This window comes from Dermacentor silvarum, chromosome 8, assembly GCF_013339745.2.
Source record: "Dermacentor silvarum isolate Dsil-2018 chromosome 8, BIME_Dsil_1.4, whole genome shotgun sequence".
Taxonomy (NCBI): Eukaryota; Metazoa; Arthropoda; class Arachnida; order Ixodida; family Ixodidae; genus Dermacentor; species Dermacentor silvarum.
The window spans coordinates 15,865,691-15,882,441 of record NC_051161.1 but is presented as its reverse complement, the minus strand read 5'-3'; the positions used below and the strand labels follow the sequence as shown (position 1 = coordinate 15,882,441).

The 16,751-nt window shown below is 51.8% G+C and overlaps 1 protein-coding gene across 8 annotated transcripts in view; it reads left to right on the top strand.

Moving 5' to 3' along the window:
• The window catches only part of LOC119460676 (plexin-A4-like), a 356,289-nt gene that overhangs the window by 264,550 nt on the left and 74,988 nt on the right, over positions 1-16,751 (top strand). For 7 of the 8 annotated variants that reach the window (XM_049672066.1, XM_037721722.2, XM_049672065.1 and 4 more), the window contains 2 exons: positions 6,262-6,575; positions 7,188-8,165. In XM_049672066.1, coding sequence (XP_049528023.1) covers positions 6,291-6,575; positions 7,188-8,165 — 1,263 coding nt within the window. In that variant the 5' untranslated portion in view covers positions 6,262-6,290. Of the gene's footprint in view, positions 1-2,715; positions 3,023-6,261; positions 6,576-7,187; positions 8,166-16,751 lie in introns of those variants that run through there. The other variant, XM_037721723.2, reaches the window with a different exon arrangement.

Here is a 16,751-nt window from a genome sequence, read left to right as displayed (position 1 = left end):
CTTCATACTTTAGACCGACACTGAAAAGAATAAAATAAGTCCAGCGGTTGGCTTTCTTCTTCTTCTTCTTTCTGGGGTTTTACGTGCCAAAACCAGTTCTGATTATGAGGCACGCCGTAGTGGAGGGCTCCGGATTAATTTTGACCACCTGGGGTTCTTTAACGTGCACTACAACGCAAGCACACGGGCGTTTTTGCATTTCGCCTCCATCGAAATGCGGCCGCCGCGGCCGGGATTCGATCCCGCGATCTCGAGCTCAGCAGCGCAACGCCTTAGCTGACTGAGCTACCCCGGCGGGTCCAGCGGTTGGCTTTCTTAATATATATATATATATATATATATATATATATATATATATATATCGTGTGGTCTCGGTGACAAGTGGTGTCAGCTCCGACTGTTCTCGAGAGGCGCCCGTGCTCGTTCGTATACGCCGCAATCGTCATTCGCGCACGCACGCAGGCCACGCTGTGCGGTGCGTGTGCGCACGCGTTCTGTGTACCAGCCGAAGCGTGAATCTTTTATGGCGTCTCAGCGGCGCCTAGACCGTGGGCCATAGCGCCAGCGTAGCGCGTTTTCGGGTTTCGATCGCGAGCGGGTTCCCACCGTGGGGCTAGGCGCCGCACCCGGGTGTGTGTGTGTGTGTGTGTGTCCGTGTATAGGCCATCGCGCTTTCTCTCTGATCGTTATCGCAGTGCCGTGAAAGCGTGCCATTACGGAAGCGAATTGGAAAGCGCGCGATCGTATATATACGCGGCGCGCCGCGCTCAGGAATAATGGAAGCGTGAAAAAAAAAAAAAAAAAAAGAAGAAGAAGCAAAGAGGGAGGGGGGGTAAAGGACTGGTTGCGGAGCGAGGGGCGATACTGGCTAAATATTTGACGAGGTTTCTCGCGAATCATTGCTGCTTCGGGGAGGTGATCTGCCTGGTGCCATGAAGGTGCCGCCAGTGCGATTGTGCTTGGCTCACTGTGTGAACCGTGTCGTGATCTCTTCAAATGTCTTGTCTTCTATACTGTCTTCCAGTCTTGGCGGGGTGCTCGCCGTTTCCTGCATGCGACTGTTGCCATATATACGCGACAACTAACGAACTGACTTTTTTCACTATAGTGGAAGCAGAATCGGGAGGGAGGGGCGGAGGAGTGAAGGGGGGGGGGGGGGGGGGGGTTTCATCCTTTGGGCTACGCCACTGACCTTTAGGTGAACACTCATTTACTGCTGTGCCTACTGCCAGCCAAGATTCCTTTGGAAGATTAAGCGTGAACAAGGGCCGTAACGTGCAGTATCACAACGCGCACACTTCGGCCGGAGGTTTATCCCAGTCTTGCGCTGTCATGATGATGGCGTTACAAATTGTGGCGCCTCAGCGTTCGTGTGCTATTCCTACCTTGGGGGTCAGGCTCACCTAGGTGAAATCTTAGTCGTTTGCGCTTGATGGCCTTTCCACGGCAATGGGCTGCTTTGCCAATGGACCCGTCTACGAAGCCTTGTAGCCGATGCAGCGTATTTCTATATACAGGGTGTTTCAGGGAACACTTTCAAAATTTCTTTAAGGTTGCCTGTGGCAGATAGCCCAATTCTAGTTAATGAGCTGGTCTACTCGAAGAGGCGGACATTACTTGCACAAAAAATTGAAATGCATAATCGACTAATTAACAACAAATTACTAATTAAGTTTTTAACTAATTACCTGATGGTCCATGTTGCAATTTACAAATTGTAGCCGTGGAGTTCACAAGGCGGATCCACTTAGAATTAATTCTCAGGATGACACCAGTTTCGAGATAATTCCCAAACTTTGCGGAGAAATGCATTGGTGTTCCAGGTAATTTTGTGCTTCAATGCAAAAAGAGACGTCTTGTTAAGAACCTTACTGGAACGCCAATGCATTTCTCCGCAAAGTTCGATAATTAATATCTAGAAACTGGTGTCGTCCCGAGAATTCGTTTCAAGTGGATCCGCCTTGCGAACTCCACGGCTACAATTTGTAAATTGCAATATGGGCCATCAGGTAATTGGTTAAAAACTTAATTAGTGAATTTCTGTTAATTATTCGATTATGCATTTCAATTTCTTGCGGAAGTAATGTCCGCCTCTTCGAGTAGACCAGCTCATGAACTAGAATTGTGCTGTCTGCCACAGGCAACCTTTAAGAATTGTTCAAAGTGTTCGCTGAAACACCCTGTATATATGTCGCGTGCTCAACGCTGTTTTGCACGCGCGACACTATTTATACGCGTTGTGTCTCGACAAAGTCATTGTTTACCCCGAGTGGACGATAGGCCCGGCGCTGTTCGCCGCGGCACTCGGTCTCTTTTGATCTCTCCGCTAGGGATAGACTCCCTCGAACATGTATACGCAAACACGCACGCACGTACTACAATAAGTAATCGACGCGCCTCCAGCTTGCACGGGACGGTGTGTGGCTGCCGGAGAGCAAATTGATAGACGGCCCTGTCTGGTCCTGTGAAGAGGCTCGACGTATCTCGGCCGAGCTTCTCTCGAGAGTTGTCTTTTTTTCTTTTTTCTTTTTCCCCCTATACCCAGCTCGCGCGTATACACACATACGTGCACGCACGTAGCACATTGACGGACACACACCGTGTCACCCTCGTCGTCTTCACCGGCCGATAAGACCCCCCTTCCACCGACCGGAGTTTGACTTGTCCGTCGGGTGGGCGAAGGGTGTAGGGAAGGGTGAGTGAAGAAGCGCCGATGAATAACAGCCACGTATGACGACGCGCCGTGCGCTGTCTCTGGGCTTGTTTGTTCGGCAACCACCTCCGCCGCGGAAGCCCGGCTCCCGATAGCACTCGTCTGCTTCGAGTCGCTCGTTCGTCGCCGCCGGTGACGCACGCGCACGCTTCTAGTTCGCCTCCGCTTTCGCTGTAGTACCGCCGGGCTGCGCTTGTTGTCGGTCGGTGTGCACGCTCGTGTCTCGGTTGGGGATCAACCGGATTCCCGAGCTTCGGTCGCCGCCTGCAGAAGAAGCAGCGTTCGACCGCGCTTCTCGTCTTTGCCGAGGTGGGTCGTTGTTGCTACCTGCTTTAGGAGGACGAGACGCAGACACCGCGGTTAATGTTCTGGCAACGTGGAGCTGTGATCCTTTCTTGTGGAACCTGTCGAGCCCTCTTTTTGGGGTCTGGAGTTGCCTGTGTCTCTTGCGGCTGCTTCCGATCGGGGCTGTTGTGTGGTGCTCGTTGCGCTGCGACTGTTGTTGTCGCTGTATGTGTTCCGACTGTCAAGTGCTGCGTGGAGCTTCGTCGATCCGGTGCTCGCATACCTTGGAGGAACCGGGCTTTCACGTGAACCACTGCATCCGTCTAGATTTTTTTTTTTTAAGCATTCTTGTCGTATTCTTAGTCGCGAGGTTATTGGAAGGAGCGAACAGCCTTCAGGAGCTATTTTTGTAGATTCTTCGAACTCGTGTATTGACACCTCCAGGAACAGGTTTTCCAAAGAGAATCGCTGTGACAGCTGTTATCGATTATCAGTTTGAAGGATCAATGACCCCCCCCCCCTTTTTTTTTTTTTGCTAGCGCTTTCTCCGGCTTTCAGTAGATAAATTTTCTCCCGCATCACTTGATTTTTTTTTTTTTAGCGCACCGTTCTACGCCGACTCGTATTAAAAGCTTCGCAAATCTTTGCATTGGTTCCGTTGGTTATGTTACTTGCAGTGCGATGACGTAACCGTCATGAGAGAAAGAATTTAATCCACTGATTGTCTTCGTACGTATGCAACTCACGGCAGTCTGTCAAGCGCTCGTAAATATTCGAAGTATTTCGCCACGGATCGTTTAGTTCGTGTTGCACGAGGCTTTTAGTGCATTCGTCAGAAAGAGGTTCTTTATCTGAAACGCTGCTCAAACTTCTGATGCTTTAAGGAGGTCAACAAATATATCTTATTAGTGCTTGGCAAATATGGTCCAAATGACAGAAGCAATCGCCATAGAAGTTCTACCGAACTTGATACAAGTCTCTCGCACAGCTGTGACAATCTCGTCAAAGCGACTTGCAACCACGGGTTCTTTTTTCTGTCCTTTTATTTAGATAAAAGTAAATAGTGGGGGAGGCTTTCGTGGTATCGCTGACGTCACCCATTTTGGCTAAGTTTCTTTTCAAATAACTTGTATAAAATTTCAAGGGACACTTAGTTATCACAACGCGGATGAATGCGAAAGCATTGAGACCACCGCGCGATGCTTATATGTTATGCTACAACGCAGGGTCGGGGGTTCGAGTGCCTTAACTCTACCTTACATCATTGTGCCTTAATTAACACCAAAGGTCAAGGGTTCGAGTCCGACTAAAGGTCGTGGGTTCGAGTGCCTTAATTAACTTTATCTCAATTAACTATGCCTTAATTATCTGCGCCTTAAGTAACACCAATGGTTGTGGGTTCAACTCCCACCAAAAGTCGAGGGTTCTTAGCCTTTTCGGACATTGCGGTCACGCCGACAACTACTTCGGATTTCCCACCTCACGAGCCATTTAATGCTTTCGCATTAAAAGAAAATAACCATGTACATTGCTGCGTTAGTTGATAACTCTGAAGAAACAAATGTAGCGACACAGGTGTAAGACTGAAGAGTCATCCGCGAAAAGCCAGTCGCTAGTGCCAATCATTTCAAACGTCTTCCAAAGGGAAGAAAAAAAAAGTGCTTATTTGTATTGGCCTTATTTGTATTGGCTCATCGGTTGTCCGTGGTCATATAACGTTGATTGATGCAGATTGTTGTTTAATAAACCGGTGTGCCTGTGTTACGCGCAATCACTGACCTTGGTGTACATGGTATTTGATGTCCCGAAGGTTACGCGGAACACCGTAATTGAGGACGCCAGATCTCCACTTCCTTCCGAAACTCGGCCCCCGGGTCCGTCCGCGAGTTGACCTCGTGTTCAACAACTGAACGTCCACGGCGACAGGCAGCCGGCAGCGGCAGGCCGAGCTAGAGAGTCACTGCGCGGGCACAGTCGCGCCTCATGCAATTGTCTCTCGTCGCAAAACACCGCGCAGGCTGCGTAGATGTTCTTTTTTTTTTTTTCCTCGTCGGTGTTTGCGCAACTGTCGTTTGCGCTAGTTGCTGCTGCTTCTTCCGCGCCGGCAATGCCTTTCCGCTTCATTCTTATCGAGTCCGGCCGGCGCTCTCGTTTGCCTGCATTAGTCACATTTCCGCTAAGGGCAGTCCCATTCACGACTCTCGCGTCGTTATGCGGCCAGATAAGGCCGCCGAGCTTGTTGGAACTCGGCCTTCGGCGCATAGTCACTTTTCTGCATGTCTGGGATGTTGTATTTCGCAATTATTTTCGCGCGCCGAAGAGGTGAGACATAATTCTACTGAGTGAAACGGCCGTTGGAGAAGGGAGACGCTTGCGTGTGTTTTAACGAGAACTTATATCCACTGGAACGCGAATTGGGTATACGTGGGCTTGGAAAGTCTGGCGCAAGCAAGACGAGGACACAGATGAGAACATGAACATGCAGGCACGGCGCTGTTATATTCACGACGCTATCATGTGTCGTGTTCGTGCCCTCTTCTGTGTCTTCGTATTGCTTGCGCTATACACTAGTATTCCATAATGACGTTCCAACAAGCCCGCATTGCGAATAAGTTGGTACATGGGAAGTTTCGCGTCTCCTCCCCGTCCTTTTAAACAAGATCGCACTTGCAGGTCAGTCGTAGTATATGTAGTTCGACGGATAGATAGAGACTTGGCCCTACAGGCGAGAAGCGGACTAGCGGGACAGCATGCAAGGATAGATCCGCTTACTGTGACATAATGCTTATTAACTGCACTTATCGTGTAGTTTCCCTGGGTGTACTTGCGAATGTGAAGTTGATCGTGGTACAGGAAGCAGTGGTAGCTATATGTGAAACCGCTATTTTTTCTCCTACATCTGATCTGGTTTATGAAGAAGCGTCCAACCCTTCCCCGCGTGCTTCACAGCATACGGTGCGCTATACCAACCGACCGCCGGTAATCGCATTGCCGTAGCGGGGGGTTGGTGTGGCGTGCGTCCCCCTCCCCTCTCCCTAAATATCGTTGATTCTTAACCACCGTCTACCATAGAGAGAAAGGATTATCAGCAGACTGAAGGCAGCCATTCATGTACTACGCTCGCGTGACATGGGCTTGTCCCTGCATTGCAGCGCACTTACGTACCCCGCTTGAATGCGGCTGAACTTTTCCCTTTCGCGGTCGTCCCGTGCTGTTGTCGAACTCCCGGCTTGAGCGCGCTCTTCTCTGACCTGACTGTGCAGGCTGAAGGGCTGGCCCGTGTCTGGCGGCCATGACGAGGCGGGACCGCTGGTGGGCGGCCTGCTCGCTGCTGCCGCCGCTGCTGCTGCTCCTGGTGGCGGCGGCGCCCCCCTCGGCGCATGGCCTCTGGGCGTCGGCGCTCCGCCAGCAGCCCGGGTCGCCGGCGTCGTCGTCGGGGGCCGCGGCACAGGAGCTGCGCCAGGCGCCCCCGGGCAACGGCACCGGCAACAGCACCGTGCCGGACAAGCCGGCCGTCTTCACCGACCCGTCCACCGAGAGGTTCATCCACATGGCCGTCAACAGCTACACCGGACAGGTGAGCGCCTCTTCCCCCCTCCTCTCTCGTGCAGGCCATGATAACTGTGTGGCACTGATGCACTGTTTCTGACGCCGGTCTCGGAGAGCCCGCACCCTCGGGAAATGACGTTGCAAGTGGCGCAGTGGAAAGACTTACTTCTGCAGATCTCGAGTTGATGGAGGCATATTACGCCTGAAAGAAACGAGATATTTGTATTGGTGATATGTCTGTGGCACTGTGCAGCAGTGAACATCTATTATCCGCGTGTATGTTATAATAAGCCCGCATTTCGACTGATCTCGTTTCCTTGTCAATGCAACCACGTCTCTTTAAATCCTGGCCGTGATCCATGAACTGTGATGACGCCATACTTTTTAAAAGCGTGTTCCCTTCTTCCTCGATATTTTGGCTGAACAAGAAAGCGTAAAGCTTGCCTGCTCACTGCACCGTAATTAACTGTCTGGCGCCAGGTCTGACGCCTGAACATGCTTGTCAGGAACTGACAACGAAATATGGCGATTGTGTTGGGAACCGAGGAGGTGCGATTCCATATATATGCTGCAGTTTAAGAGAGAAATAAATGATGGCGCTTGTAGGAACCCTGTCTCAAGCTTCTCCCTCCGCACGCAGGTGTACATTGGCGCTGTGAATACCATCTACCAGCTGTCGAGCAAGCTTGAGCTGCAGGCGCGCGCCGTCATGGGTCCCGAGAAGGACGACCCGGGCTGCCCCGTGACGCGCTTCTGCCCGTCCATCACCAAGAAGTACCACGACTACTACAACAAGGCGCTGGTCATCGACTACCCGCAGAGCCGGCTCATCGCGTGCGGCTCGCTCTTCCAGGGCGTGTGCACCGTGCACAGCCTAGAGAACATCACCAACTACCGGACGCCCGCCAACGAGTCCGTGGTGGCCAACAACGCGACGGCCTCGACCGTGGCCTTCATCGCCAACGGTCCCGAGCGGCTGTCGCGCATGCACGTCCTCTACGTGGGCGTCACCTTCACGGGCAACGGGCCGTACCGGTCGGACGTGCCCGCGGTCTCGTCTCGCAGCCTGGACCTGAGCAACGACACCTTCTCGATCGCCGTCACGGGCGTCTCGACGGGCACCAAGGTGTTCGTGAACAGCCTCGCCCGCGAGGTGTACCCCATCACGTACGTGTTCGGCTTCAGCTCTCGCGGCTTCTCCTACTTCCTGACGGTGCAGAAGCAGTTCACCGAAGAGCCCAAGCCGTACATCTCCAAGCTGGTGCGCATCTGCCAGAACGACGTGCACTACTACTCGTACACCGAGGTGGCGCTCGTCTGCCAGACGCCCGACGGCATCCACTACAACCTGGCGCAGGCCGCGTTCGTCGGCAAGCCGGGCTCCGAGCTGGCCGTCTCGCTCGGCATCACGGCGCAGGACGAGGTGCTCTTCGTCGTGTTCGCCAAGAGCCGCGACGAGACGGACGTGTACAACCGGCCCAGCCAGAAGTCGGCGCTGTGCGTGTACGCGCTCACCGCCGTCCACCGGAAGTTCACGCAGAACATCAACGACTGCTTCAACGGACAGGGCGTCCGCGGCCTCGACTTCATCAACCCCAGCAACCCGTGCCAGGACACGGTGAGTTTTCTGCTTTCTCGTAGTATAACATATTGCAGGTTGATTCCCAAGATGCATATACTGTCAAATCATTGTGCCGTCTGCATTACGTTTGTCTCCAGCCAATTGCTTTCTGGTAGGCTTTTCATTACGAATAGGGTACAAATCCCATGCAATTAGGCACTAAAGCTGGAATTCGCTACCGTGTCTACACACCCGTGTTTATATGTGGCGACGAGTCGGGAAAGCGTTCGTACCATGTTGACCTTTGAAGTAGCCCTGGTCAGAAAGTCAGTCGGAAATAATCCTGGCGGGAGTTGTCTTTGGCTTGTGCTCCTTTTGGCCAGTTTGAGGCACCTAAATCTCTACGCGTTGCTGCGTTTCATCTAACAATTTTAGTAGCGGCTTGCTTCGACGATGCGTTCGTATTCTGTCCGTCTAAATGCCTACCTGGTAGGGCTATATATGCGCCCCGCGAAAAAAAAAAAAAAAAAGTTTTCTTATTAAGTAATGTTTCGCATAAAGGAAACAGCGCGGCAATAACTTTTTTTCTCCGTTGCTGCCTTCTTGTCGATTAAATGTATCTTCCTCGAAGCGATTATGACGCTCTTAATACGAGTAATTTTCTTAGGCCTTGAATTATATGAATGGCAGTGTCGTGCGATCCTCTGGAGCCGTTTTTTTTTTTTTTTTTTTTTTTTTTTTCAGAAGTCCGAGCTCGTAGATGCTCCTTGACCTTAGTTTGATAACGCAGTTGATTTGCCGTCCTTCTTTAATCTCCCTCTCTCTTCTTTTTTCTTTTCTTTCCTGCATCTGCGTGTCTCTTGTTACAGCGCCTCTCATATCACTCACGTATCTGACGTAGCCACCCGCGCAAGTAGTGGAGTTCATATCGTCAGTCTTCATTGCAGCTTCTCTTTCATTCCCCTTCTTCCTGATAAGCTGCGGACCGACATAAGTAGGCTGCAAGACCGACGCCTTGTCGGAGAAGAGCTCGGGTCTTAGCGTAGGCGGTCTAGAGCTCTCCCCAGTGTCTAATCCCACACGCGATCGTCGTCGCTGCCCGCCGCTGAACGGCTGGAATGCCTCCCCTGTAAGAAGGGATCTACGTTGACGCACGTTGTATAGGGCCGGGTCCTCCCCTGTAGGGAACAACCGCTCACGACGTCGCAAGAGGCGCGCCCCGTCCCAAAGCAAACACAAGGGAGCTTCGCTGACGCGCTCACTCCTTGACGCGAGGACGACGGGACTTTTGTGTGTGGCCAAGCCGAGCGGCAACAACATCGACGCTTGCTCAAACTGTTTGCGAAGCCTGCGAGACGAGAGATATCGCTCGCGTATATATGACGGTGTATATACATGTAGTAGTAAGCAGCCTGTACACACCTCGAGAGAGAAAAAAAAAAAAAAAAAGCGGCGCGTCTTGAAATCCTCGAAACGGCCAGCTCGTAGCTTTGACTGCCTCTTGTTACGTCAGTGTTGTTGTGTTGACTTTGTCGTCATACTGGGTGTATACGTCCGAGCGAACGAATGACGACGCCTTTCCGGTTAGCTCCGACCGAGCTTTTCGTGCTTGGAATAGGTTTCCGTTGGTGTGTTGTACATTCTGGCGTTGGTATCGTCCTCCCTCGTTTGTTAGTGCGTGTCTGTTCTGGTGCAGCCTATCAGCGCCTTCCTCGCCGCGTGGATATATGTATGTGTATGGGGGTTGGTTTTTTGAGCGACCGATAAACCGCTAGCTGGCTACGATGTGGTCACTCCGAAAGATTTTTTTGTTGTTGTTTTTTATGGAATTCGGTGGTGGCTGGCTGTCTCGCGATATTTCTCGTCGCTGATTTTCTTGTCCTTTCCTTTTTTCTAAGTTTTTCTCTTCTTTTTTTCTCGCTTCCGGAGTGCCACGACGACCGCGTACACTGGTTGCGCCGTGGATCTTGCTTCCGTTGGCCCATTTAGCGTTATCTCTGGCCCTCCTTAGATACAGTGTGCGCGAAATGCCCGGGAAATATATTTGTCGTATATCGGCTGAAGCCTACCAGATGGAGAAATCAACGTTTAAAAAGGAAAAAAGTGACAACGAGTACGGCGATGTCGGTGCTGTGGCATTTCCTGTAGTCGTTCGGATTTGTTAGGCGTATGTCTCCTTTTCATATATATATATATATATATATATATATATATATATATATATACTTAACGGGTTTTTCATAATATCCTTCAAAACCATGCAGATTGCGTTATAGCTGCTCAGATCTAACATGTGTTGAGCGCGTTCTTACAGTTTTCCTTTCTTTCTGTAGCATGGCGTACGTATAATATCTTGCTTTACGATACCCTCCGGAGGTCCTCGACGCTAACGTCATTCATTACTATATTCCAATTTATTTATTTTTTTCGCGTTCTTCTCCAAACTCTCTCGTCCTTTTACTTTTGCCACTGCGTGGACAAAATGTTGGAACGCTGGCAAACTGGCGAGAAAAACAGTATCAAAATAAGCCGAGAACGCTCCAAACGCGCACGCGGAGATCGACCAAAAGGCGCACCAAGGCATTACCGTTCCAAATGCAGCCTTGGCGCGTTCCCCATGCAGACTTCTTCCTTCTTTTTTCTGTCTCTGTCATTTTTTCACCTGGTCTCTTCTCCACCTCCGTACTTTCTTTGCGTTCTCCCTCCATCTCTGTCTACCCGCTTCCCCGTGTTTTTGACATGCTGTTGGAGAAGACCGGCGGATTATTGGGCTTCTCCGGAGAGCTCCCGTGTTTGGCAGGAAAGCCCGATGTGCCGGCGTAAACCGAAACCGGTTTCTGGCCTTGGGAGGAACAAGGCTTGGTCTGTCGGGAGAGCAGTGGGGAGAAGAGCGGCCAAACTGGGAGGCGCTGGAGAAGTGACGCTTTTATTTTCCTCCCTGCCTATCTCTATTTTCGCAGATTGTTTTGTTTTTCGACCTTTTTCGTCTTCTTTTCTTTATCTGATGCGTCCTCTCTCGTACGTGGAGAGAGGAAGAGTGAGCGGAGAGAGCCCGTCGCTTGTGTTCGTTTATCGACGTCCAGCGCGCCGAGCAGCCATTGATTCCCGCTGCGAATCGGTTCCTCGATTGTACGGGCACGCCCGCTGCAGCTGGCCCGCGTCGCCTGCGCGCGGCTGGCGTTGGAACCCCGCCCGGGCTGCTCCTGGTTGGGCCCCCTCATCGCGTTGCTTCGTTTTTGCGTTGCTTCATTTCTTATTTAGTTTGCCTCTTCCTTCTTTGAGCGCGTTGCCGTCGTCTGAGAACAGGACACCGCAAGTTGCCGCTTTGTCTCTTACTTCTTTCAGATCGGGTGGTTTGTTGATTGTCGGCGTCCTTAGCGCTTCAGCGTGGCGTTGTAGAAGCCTTGAGGGGGCTAGCGTTCTTTTGCTCCCACTCCCTCGTTTCATCCTGTAATTTCATTTGCGAGAGGAGGATGATCGGTGCTTAATTCGCGGCATGGCAAGGTTTCTCGTGTCTTCATTGCTTTAGAAGGATCAGTGCTTACGCACGAATAAAGCCTTTATCTTCCCCTGTTTATTAATTTTGCTCCGGCGTTCACTTCCACCCTCCATTTTGTTTAATTTGTGCGTGGTGAGAGAAAATGGCGGAATTTTTTTTTCTAATTAATGTGTTAAACCATGCTTTCGGCTTGAGCGCGGCCAGTCCATTACGGACGCATCAACTGCCAGCAGCACTATAAATATTCACGAAGCGTTATTTTGAACGATTGTGACTGTCTGCGCAATTTTTTTCAGCTTGATAGTGTTTCCCCGGGGGTTGGTGTAATCTCGCGAGCCCTGACAGCCAGCAGTTCGCTGGAGACGTTGACTCTTCAACCTCACGTAATCGCGTACTTTCCCGTGTTGGTGACGCTATGTCACCAAAGCAAACTTGTGTGCTCAAAACAGCGGGTGGAGGCGCAGCAGGGCTTTTTCAAGCAGAAAAGAAAATCAGAAAGATGTGAGAGTGCGAAAGCACGTGTGCGTGTTTGCTGGATTCATGGCGCCGATGCACATAAACTGCTGTTCCTGAATATCCTCGTTTCCAGGAACACCGCAGTGCCCGGGAAACCCCTGAAACGTTAGGCGGTGCCCATTTCCGTGGGCGGACTCGAGAAGTTCGGCCACTTCGTGAGCGAGCAAGCCATGAGCTCCCTGTCTAAGCACAGAATCAATCATGTGTAGGGCTGGTTTGGAGTCACTAGACAGTCCATGTCTGAGGCACTTCCCGGGAGATGCAACAAACAAGATCTGGACAGCGTTTGCTTGGGGCTCGTTAATGGTATATCGGTAAACGAGGATTGCATCACATTCTAAAAGAACTGAGGACTAAACTTGATGAGTTTCGGGAACGTTTTGCGAGCGCAAACTGTCCAAATACGTGCTACCGGCGCATCCGTTCGCGCCAGAAATTCAAATAAGGAAACGCTTACGCTTCTCTTTCTCCGCTAATAGCCAACGTCTTCCTGCCAAGCATACGCAAATCGAGTCTTGAGAAAGGAATGATAAACTTGACCAGACTTAACTAAGGTCACGCTGTTGTGCATGACCGAAAGGAATGTTGTGAGCACCGCTGATGACCACTTTCACTCTCTCCTCGTAGCCTGGTCAGTATCGTTGGCCACTGCACGCTTTTGACTGCACGCCCGGCCGTTAATGACCGTAGCTTCCTGGAAAGTCGTCTACCTGCGCCGCACCTCCCCTTTAGCGCAATTTACGCGCAGCCCAGCCGAGCTTGGAAAAAAAAAGGCCGTGGCTGCTTCGTGTACGCTTCGCTGCCCTGAGGGGTCGCTCGTTTTCGCTGAACGCCACCAATTAAAAGAGGCCTTAAACTTGCAATGACCCGAATTTCGGGCTTCATCCTCCGTAATTGCGACCCACATTCTGCTGGCGCAGCATTCCGCGTGGCCTTTATTGGGCGTGCGTGCGTGCGTGCGTGCGTGCGTGCGTGCGTGTGTGGTGTGTGTGTGTGTGTGTGTGTGTGTGTGTGTGTGTGTGTGTGTGTGTGTGTGTGTGTGTGTGTGTGTGTGTGTGTGTGTGTGTGTGTGTGTGTGTGTGTGTGTGTGTGTGTGTGTGTGTGTGTGTTCGTACGTTGTAGTTGCAATGGCAGGCAAGGCGGTTTATTTCCGTGTGATACAATGCCAAGCTGCGGCCTCGTGGAAGTGACCTTCCTGGTATTCACTTTTGTTGCGCGCGTTGAAGCGAGCTTTCTCGACTGCCAGCGTTCACGTACGTCGGTGCTTAAAGCGGACTTCGTTCCCGTTCTTTCGAGCTCTTAGTGCACCTTCCCGCTGGAGGAGCTTTGTTGGAACGTTTAGGCCGTAACTTGGTTATAGAGGTCGCGAAAATGTCCAATCATGAAGCTTGAAGGGAGTTGGTTGTAACTGTGCGCCCTCCATTTTGTTTTATATTTATCTCACGTGTGGCCGTTGTAGTTATACTATACAACGTATTATCACTTCTAGTCATCGCTCTCGCGTGTATTAGATACGCAGTCTCTCGCTTCATCTTTTTTGTATCTTTGAAGGGAATTATCTGGTTTGTTCATGGTCAAGACTTTTTTCACAACAGCCTTGTTCGTGGACTTTGTTTATCGTATCTTACATTCTCTCGCCTTCAAGGATGCACGCGGTAAGGCCCCATCTCTTTCGTCTGATAGCGATGATACTCGGACTCCCCAGCTTTTGGGGCTAAATATCGAAGCGAGAAAGGCTTTGCGTTGCTGTATTGCACGGCCAATCGCCAGACGCCGGGTGACGTTTCCAAGTGAGACTGCTCGCGTCATTTCGCCTCCCGCTGTCTGCACGCCATCTGTGGTCGTTTTCTTTCTCTACAGCGCTTTCTTTCTTTCTTTCTTTCTTTCTTTCTTTCTTTCTTTCTTTCTTTCTTTCTTTCTTTCTTTCTTTCTTTCTTGCACCGCCTTCTTTCCGTTTGCGTTTGACCAGTATCGGGCGCACGCGCAGTCGTGGTGGTGTGCCGTGCACCACTGCTGCCAAACCCTCCACCACCTCGCGGTCCCGTCCGGTCTCGGCTGGGCGGCAGCCGGGCGAGGTCGTTAATTTGGCGTCGGCTGCGATCAATGGCCCCCGAAGTCGATCGGGCGAGACAAGCGGTTTTCGTTTGCGGGCTCGCGGAGACCAACCACCGCTTCTCCGCCTCGCCGCTCTCGCGACGGGACGAACGTCCGCACGCGGCGCGAAAGAAAAGAAAACAAAGAAAGAGCAACAAGTCCACAGTGAAACAAAACCCACTCGCAGGCGCAACAGCTCGGGCGGCGCGCCACCCTCGACCGCCAGGTATCCCACTGGTTTTCTTTACTAGCCACCGTTTCGCGAACGCTGGCATATTTGTGACCTTTTTATTTCGGTGCGTGCGTTACATATATTCACATAGGTTTAGGCATACGTTCATGCATTGCGTAGTTTTATGCATGTGTTAGCGCACTTGCGCGATGACCTGTCGTTGTCATGGCAGCCACTGAGATGTTCTATTGGGCGAACTGCAGAGAGAAAACAAATTTTATTGATGCACTTGCCAGCGGGTTTGCTTCAGAGAGGCTGCTAAAGGTGACGGCTCTGATGTGACTGCACGGGATTTGACCCTATATATATACACCGCGCATCATCATCATCATCGTCAGCCTATATTTATGTCCACTGCAGGCCTTCGTCCTGCAGTGTTCATAAATATAGGCTGATGATGATGATGACGATACACCGCGCAGAGTTTGTTGTAAGAAAGCCGAAAATCTGGTGCGAACCTACAGAGAAGAGCAAAGGCCGCTGCTTTCGTCGCGGGAAGCTTATGCGTAGAGGACATCTACATGAATGAGTGAAATCAGGAGGAATACAGAATGGGGAAAATTTCAACTCGTTGGACTTGCGGTCGCCGGCCTTAGTTGACAGCCGGGTCAAGAACAACGCGCCAACTGACAGAACCCGCTATGGTCTAATGGGTGAAAGCGCCACGTGGCCTTTATGTGTTTTTGCGGCGTCTCCTATAGCAGCTCATCTGGTTCATTACCCGCCGTGCTTGCTCAGTGGCTATGGTGTTGGGCTGCTGATCGAGCACGAGGACGCGGGATCGAATCCCGGCCACGGCGGCCGCATTTCGATGGGGGCGAAATCCGAAAACACCCGTGTAGTTAGATTTAGGTGCACGATAGAGAACCCCAGGTGGTCCGAATTTCCAGAGTCCCCCACTACGGCGTGCCTCGGAATCAGGTGGTGGTTTTGGCACGTAAAACCCCATAATTAATTTAATTTAATGTGGTTCATTAATGTAAGCAGGCACAGATCAGCATGCAGTTGGATCCGCCTCGAAGGCTCCGCCGAGGTGTGATCTGCACCAAGCAGCACTTCACCGGCCTCGCCGGAAGCACTCTGGTCTCATGGGCACGCCCAAACTCTCGGCTTCTCAGAGTGTCCTCCCGGGCGGGCAATTTAAAGCTCGGCGCTGTCGCGATTTCGCGCGTCGAGAATGAACTGCGTTCCTCTCTCGCTGCCTGTCCGCGGGATCGCGAGACGATGTAGGGCGTCGTTTGAAGCGCAGGCAAAGATGGGAAGAGAGGTGGGGGAAGAGGTTGTGTGTTGCGGGCGTTCGTACGCCTATATCAAGAAAAATGGAGGCTCCTCGCGAAGCACGTGCGTGATGGGGAAGAGAAATAAAAGAGAGAGCGAGAGTGCTGGTAATCCAATAAAGGCGGCCCGTGCTTGTAGCCGTCGTCGTCCGTCGCCGGCGACGCCGCGCGCCAGTGCCACGTCCCCGACCGTGGGCTCGCGGCAACCGCGCTAATTTCATTACAATGCCTTCTCGGTGCGCGCTCGCTCGGGCCCTCGCTCGTGTCGGTGCCTCGTTTTCTATTCCTTTGTTTTTTGCCTTCTCGTCCGCTCTCCGGCGGGTGCCCCGGCTGCATGCATGCGGAGCGCGCCTTCGCCGTCCCGCGGACCCTGCAGGTTCGCCGGGCAGCGAACCGCGCTTTATTACATCGCGACGCGTGGCGGCCCATCCATCGTTGCGTGTCCCTCCCTTGCGTCCGTGCTCGCGGACACAGATGTAAACAGAAGAGAGAGAAGACCCCGTGTTCGTGCGTGAGCGCGCGCCGGTTCCTGGCGTCGGCACGCGACGAGGCGGAAGAGAAACAATCACAACGGAAACAAGCCGTCGAACCGCGCAGCTGGATCGCAGGAAAGGAAAAGAAGAAACATATATTAAGAGCGAGAAATCAGGGCGAAGAAGGCGTCGAGGCCACGGGTACGACACGGCTTCGCGGCTCGACTGTCTTGCTTGCTCGAAGATGCGATTATATGTAACGTTCGGTTAAAGCAGTTGGTCGTTATTAAACGAAATGCTCGGATTATGGCGTCGGTAAGTGCTCCGCGCGAGATATTTCTTCTTTCGTGTTAGAACGGCGTTAGTATATATAAGTGCAGGATTCTCCGTCGGCTTTCTCAGACAGCGGCTGCGCTGTACTTTCTTCGGCTGTCTTGTTGTATATGGCTGTAATTACTTTGATCTGGAACGCCACAACCTTGAGTTGGTCTGTTGGAAATATCATTTCTTCTGCGCCTCATCGTAACCCCACGCGCGGACATCGCAAGTGCA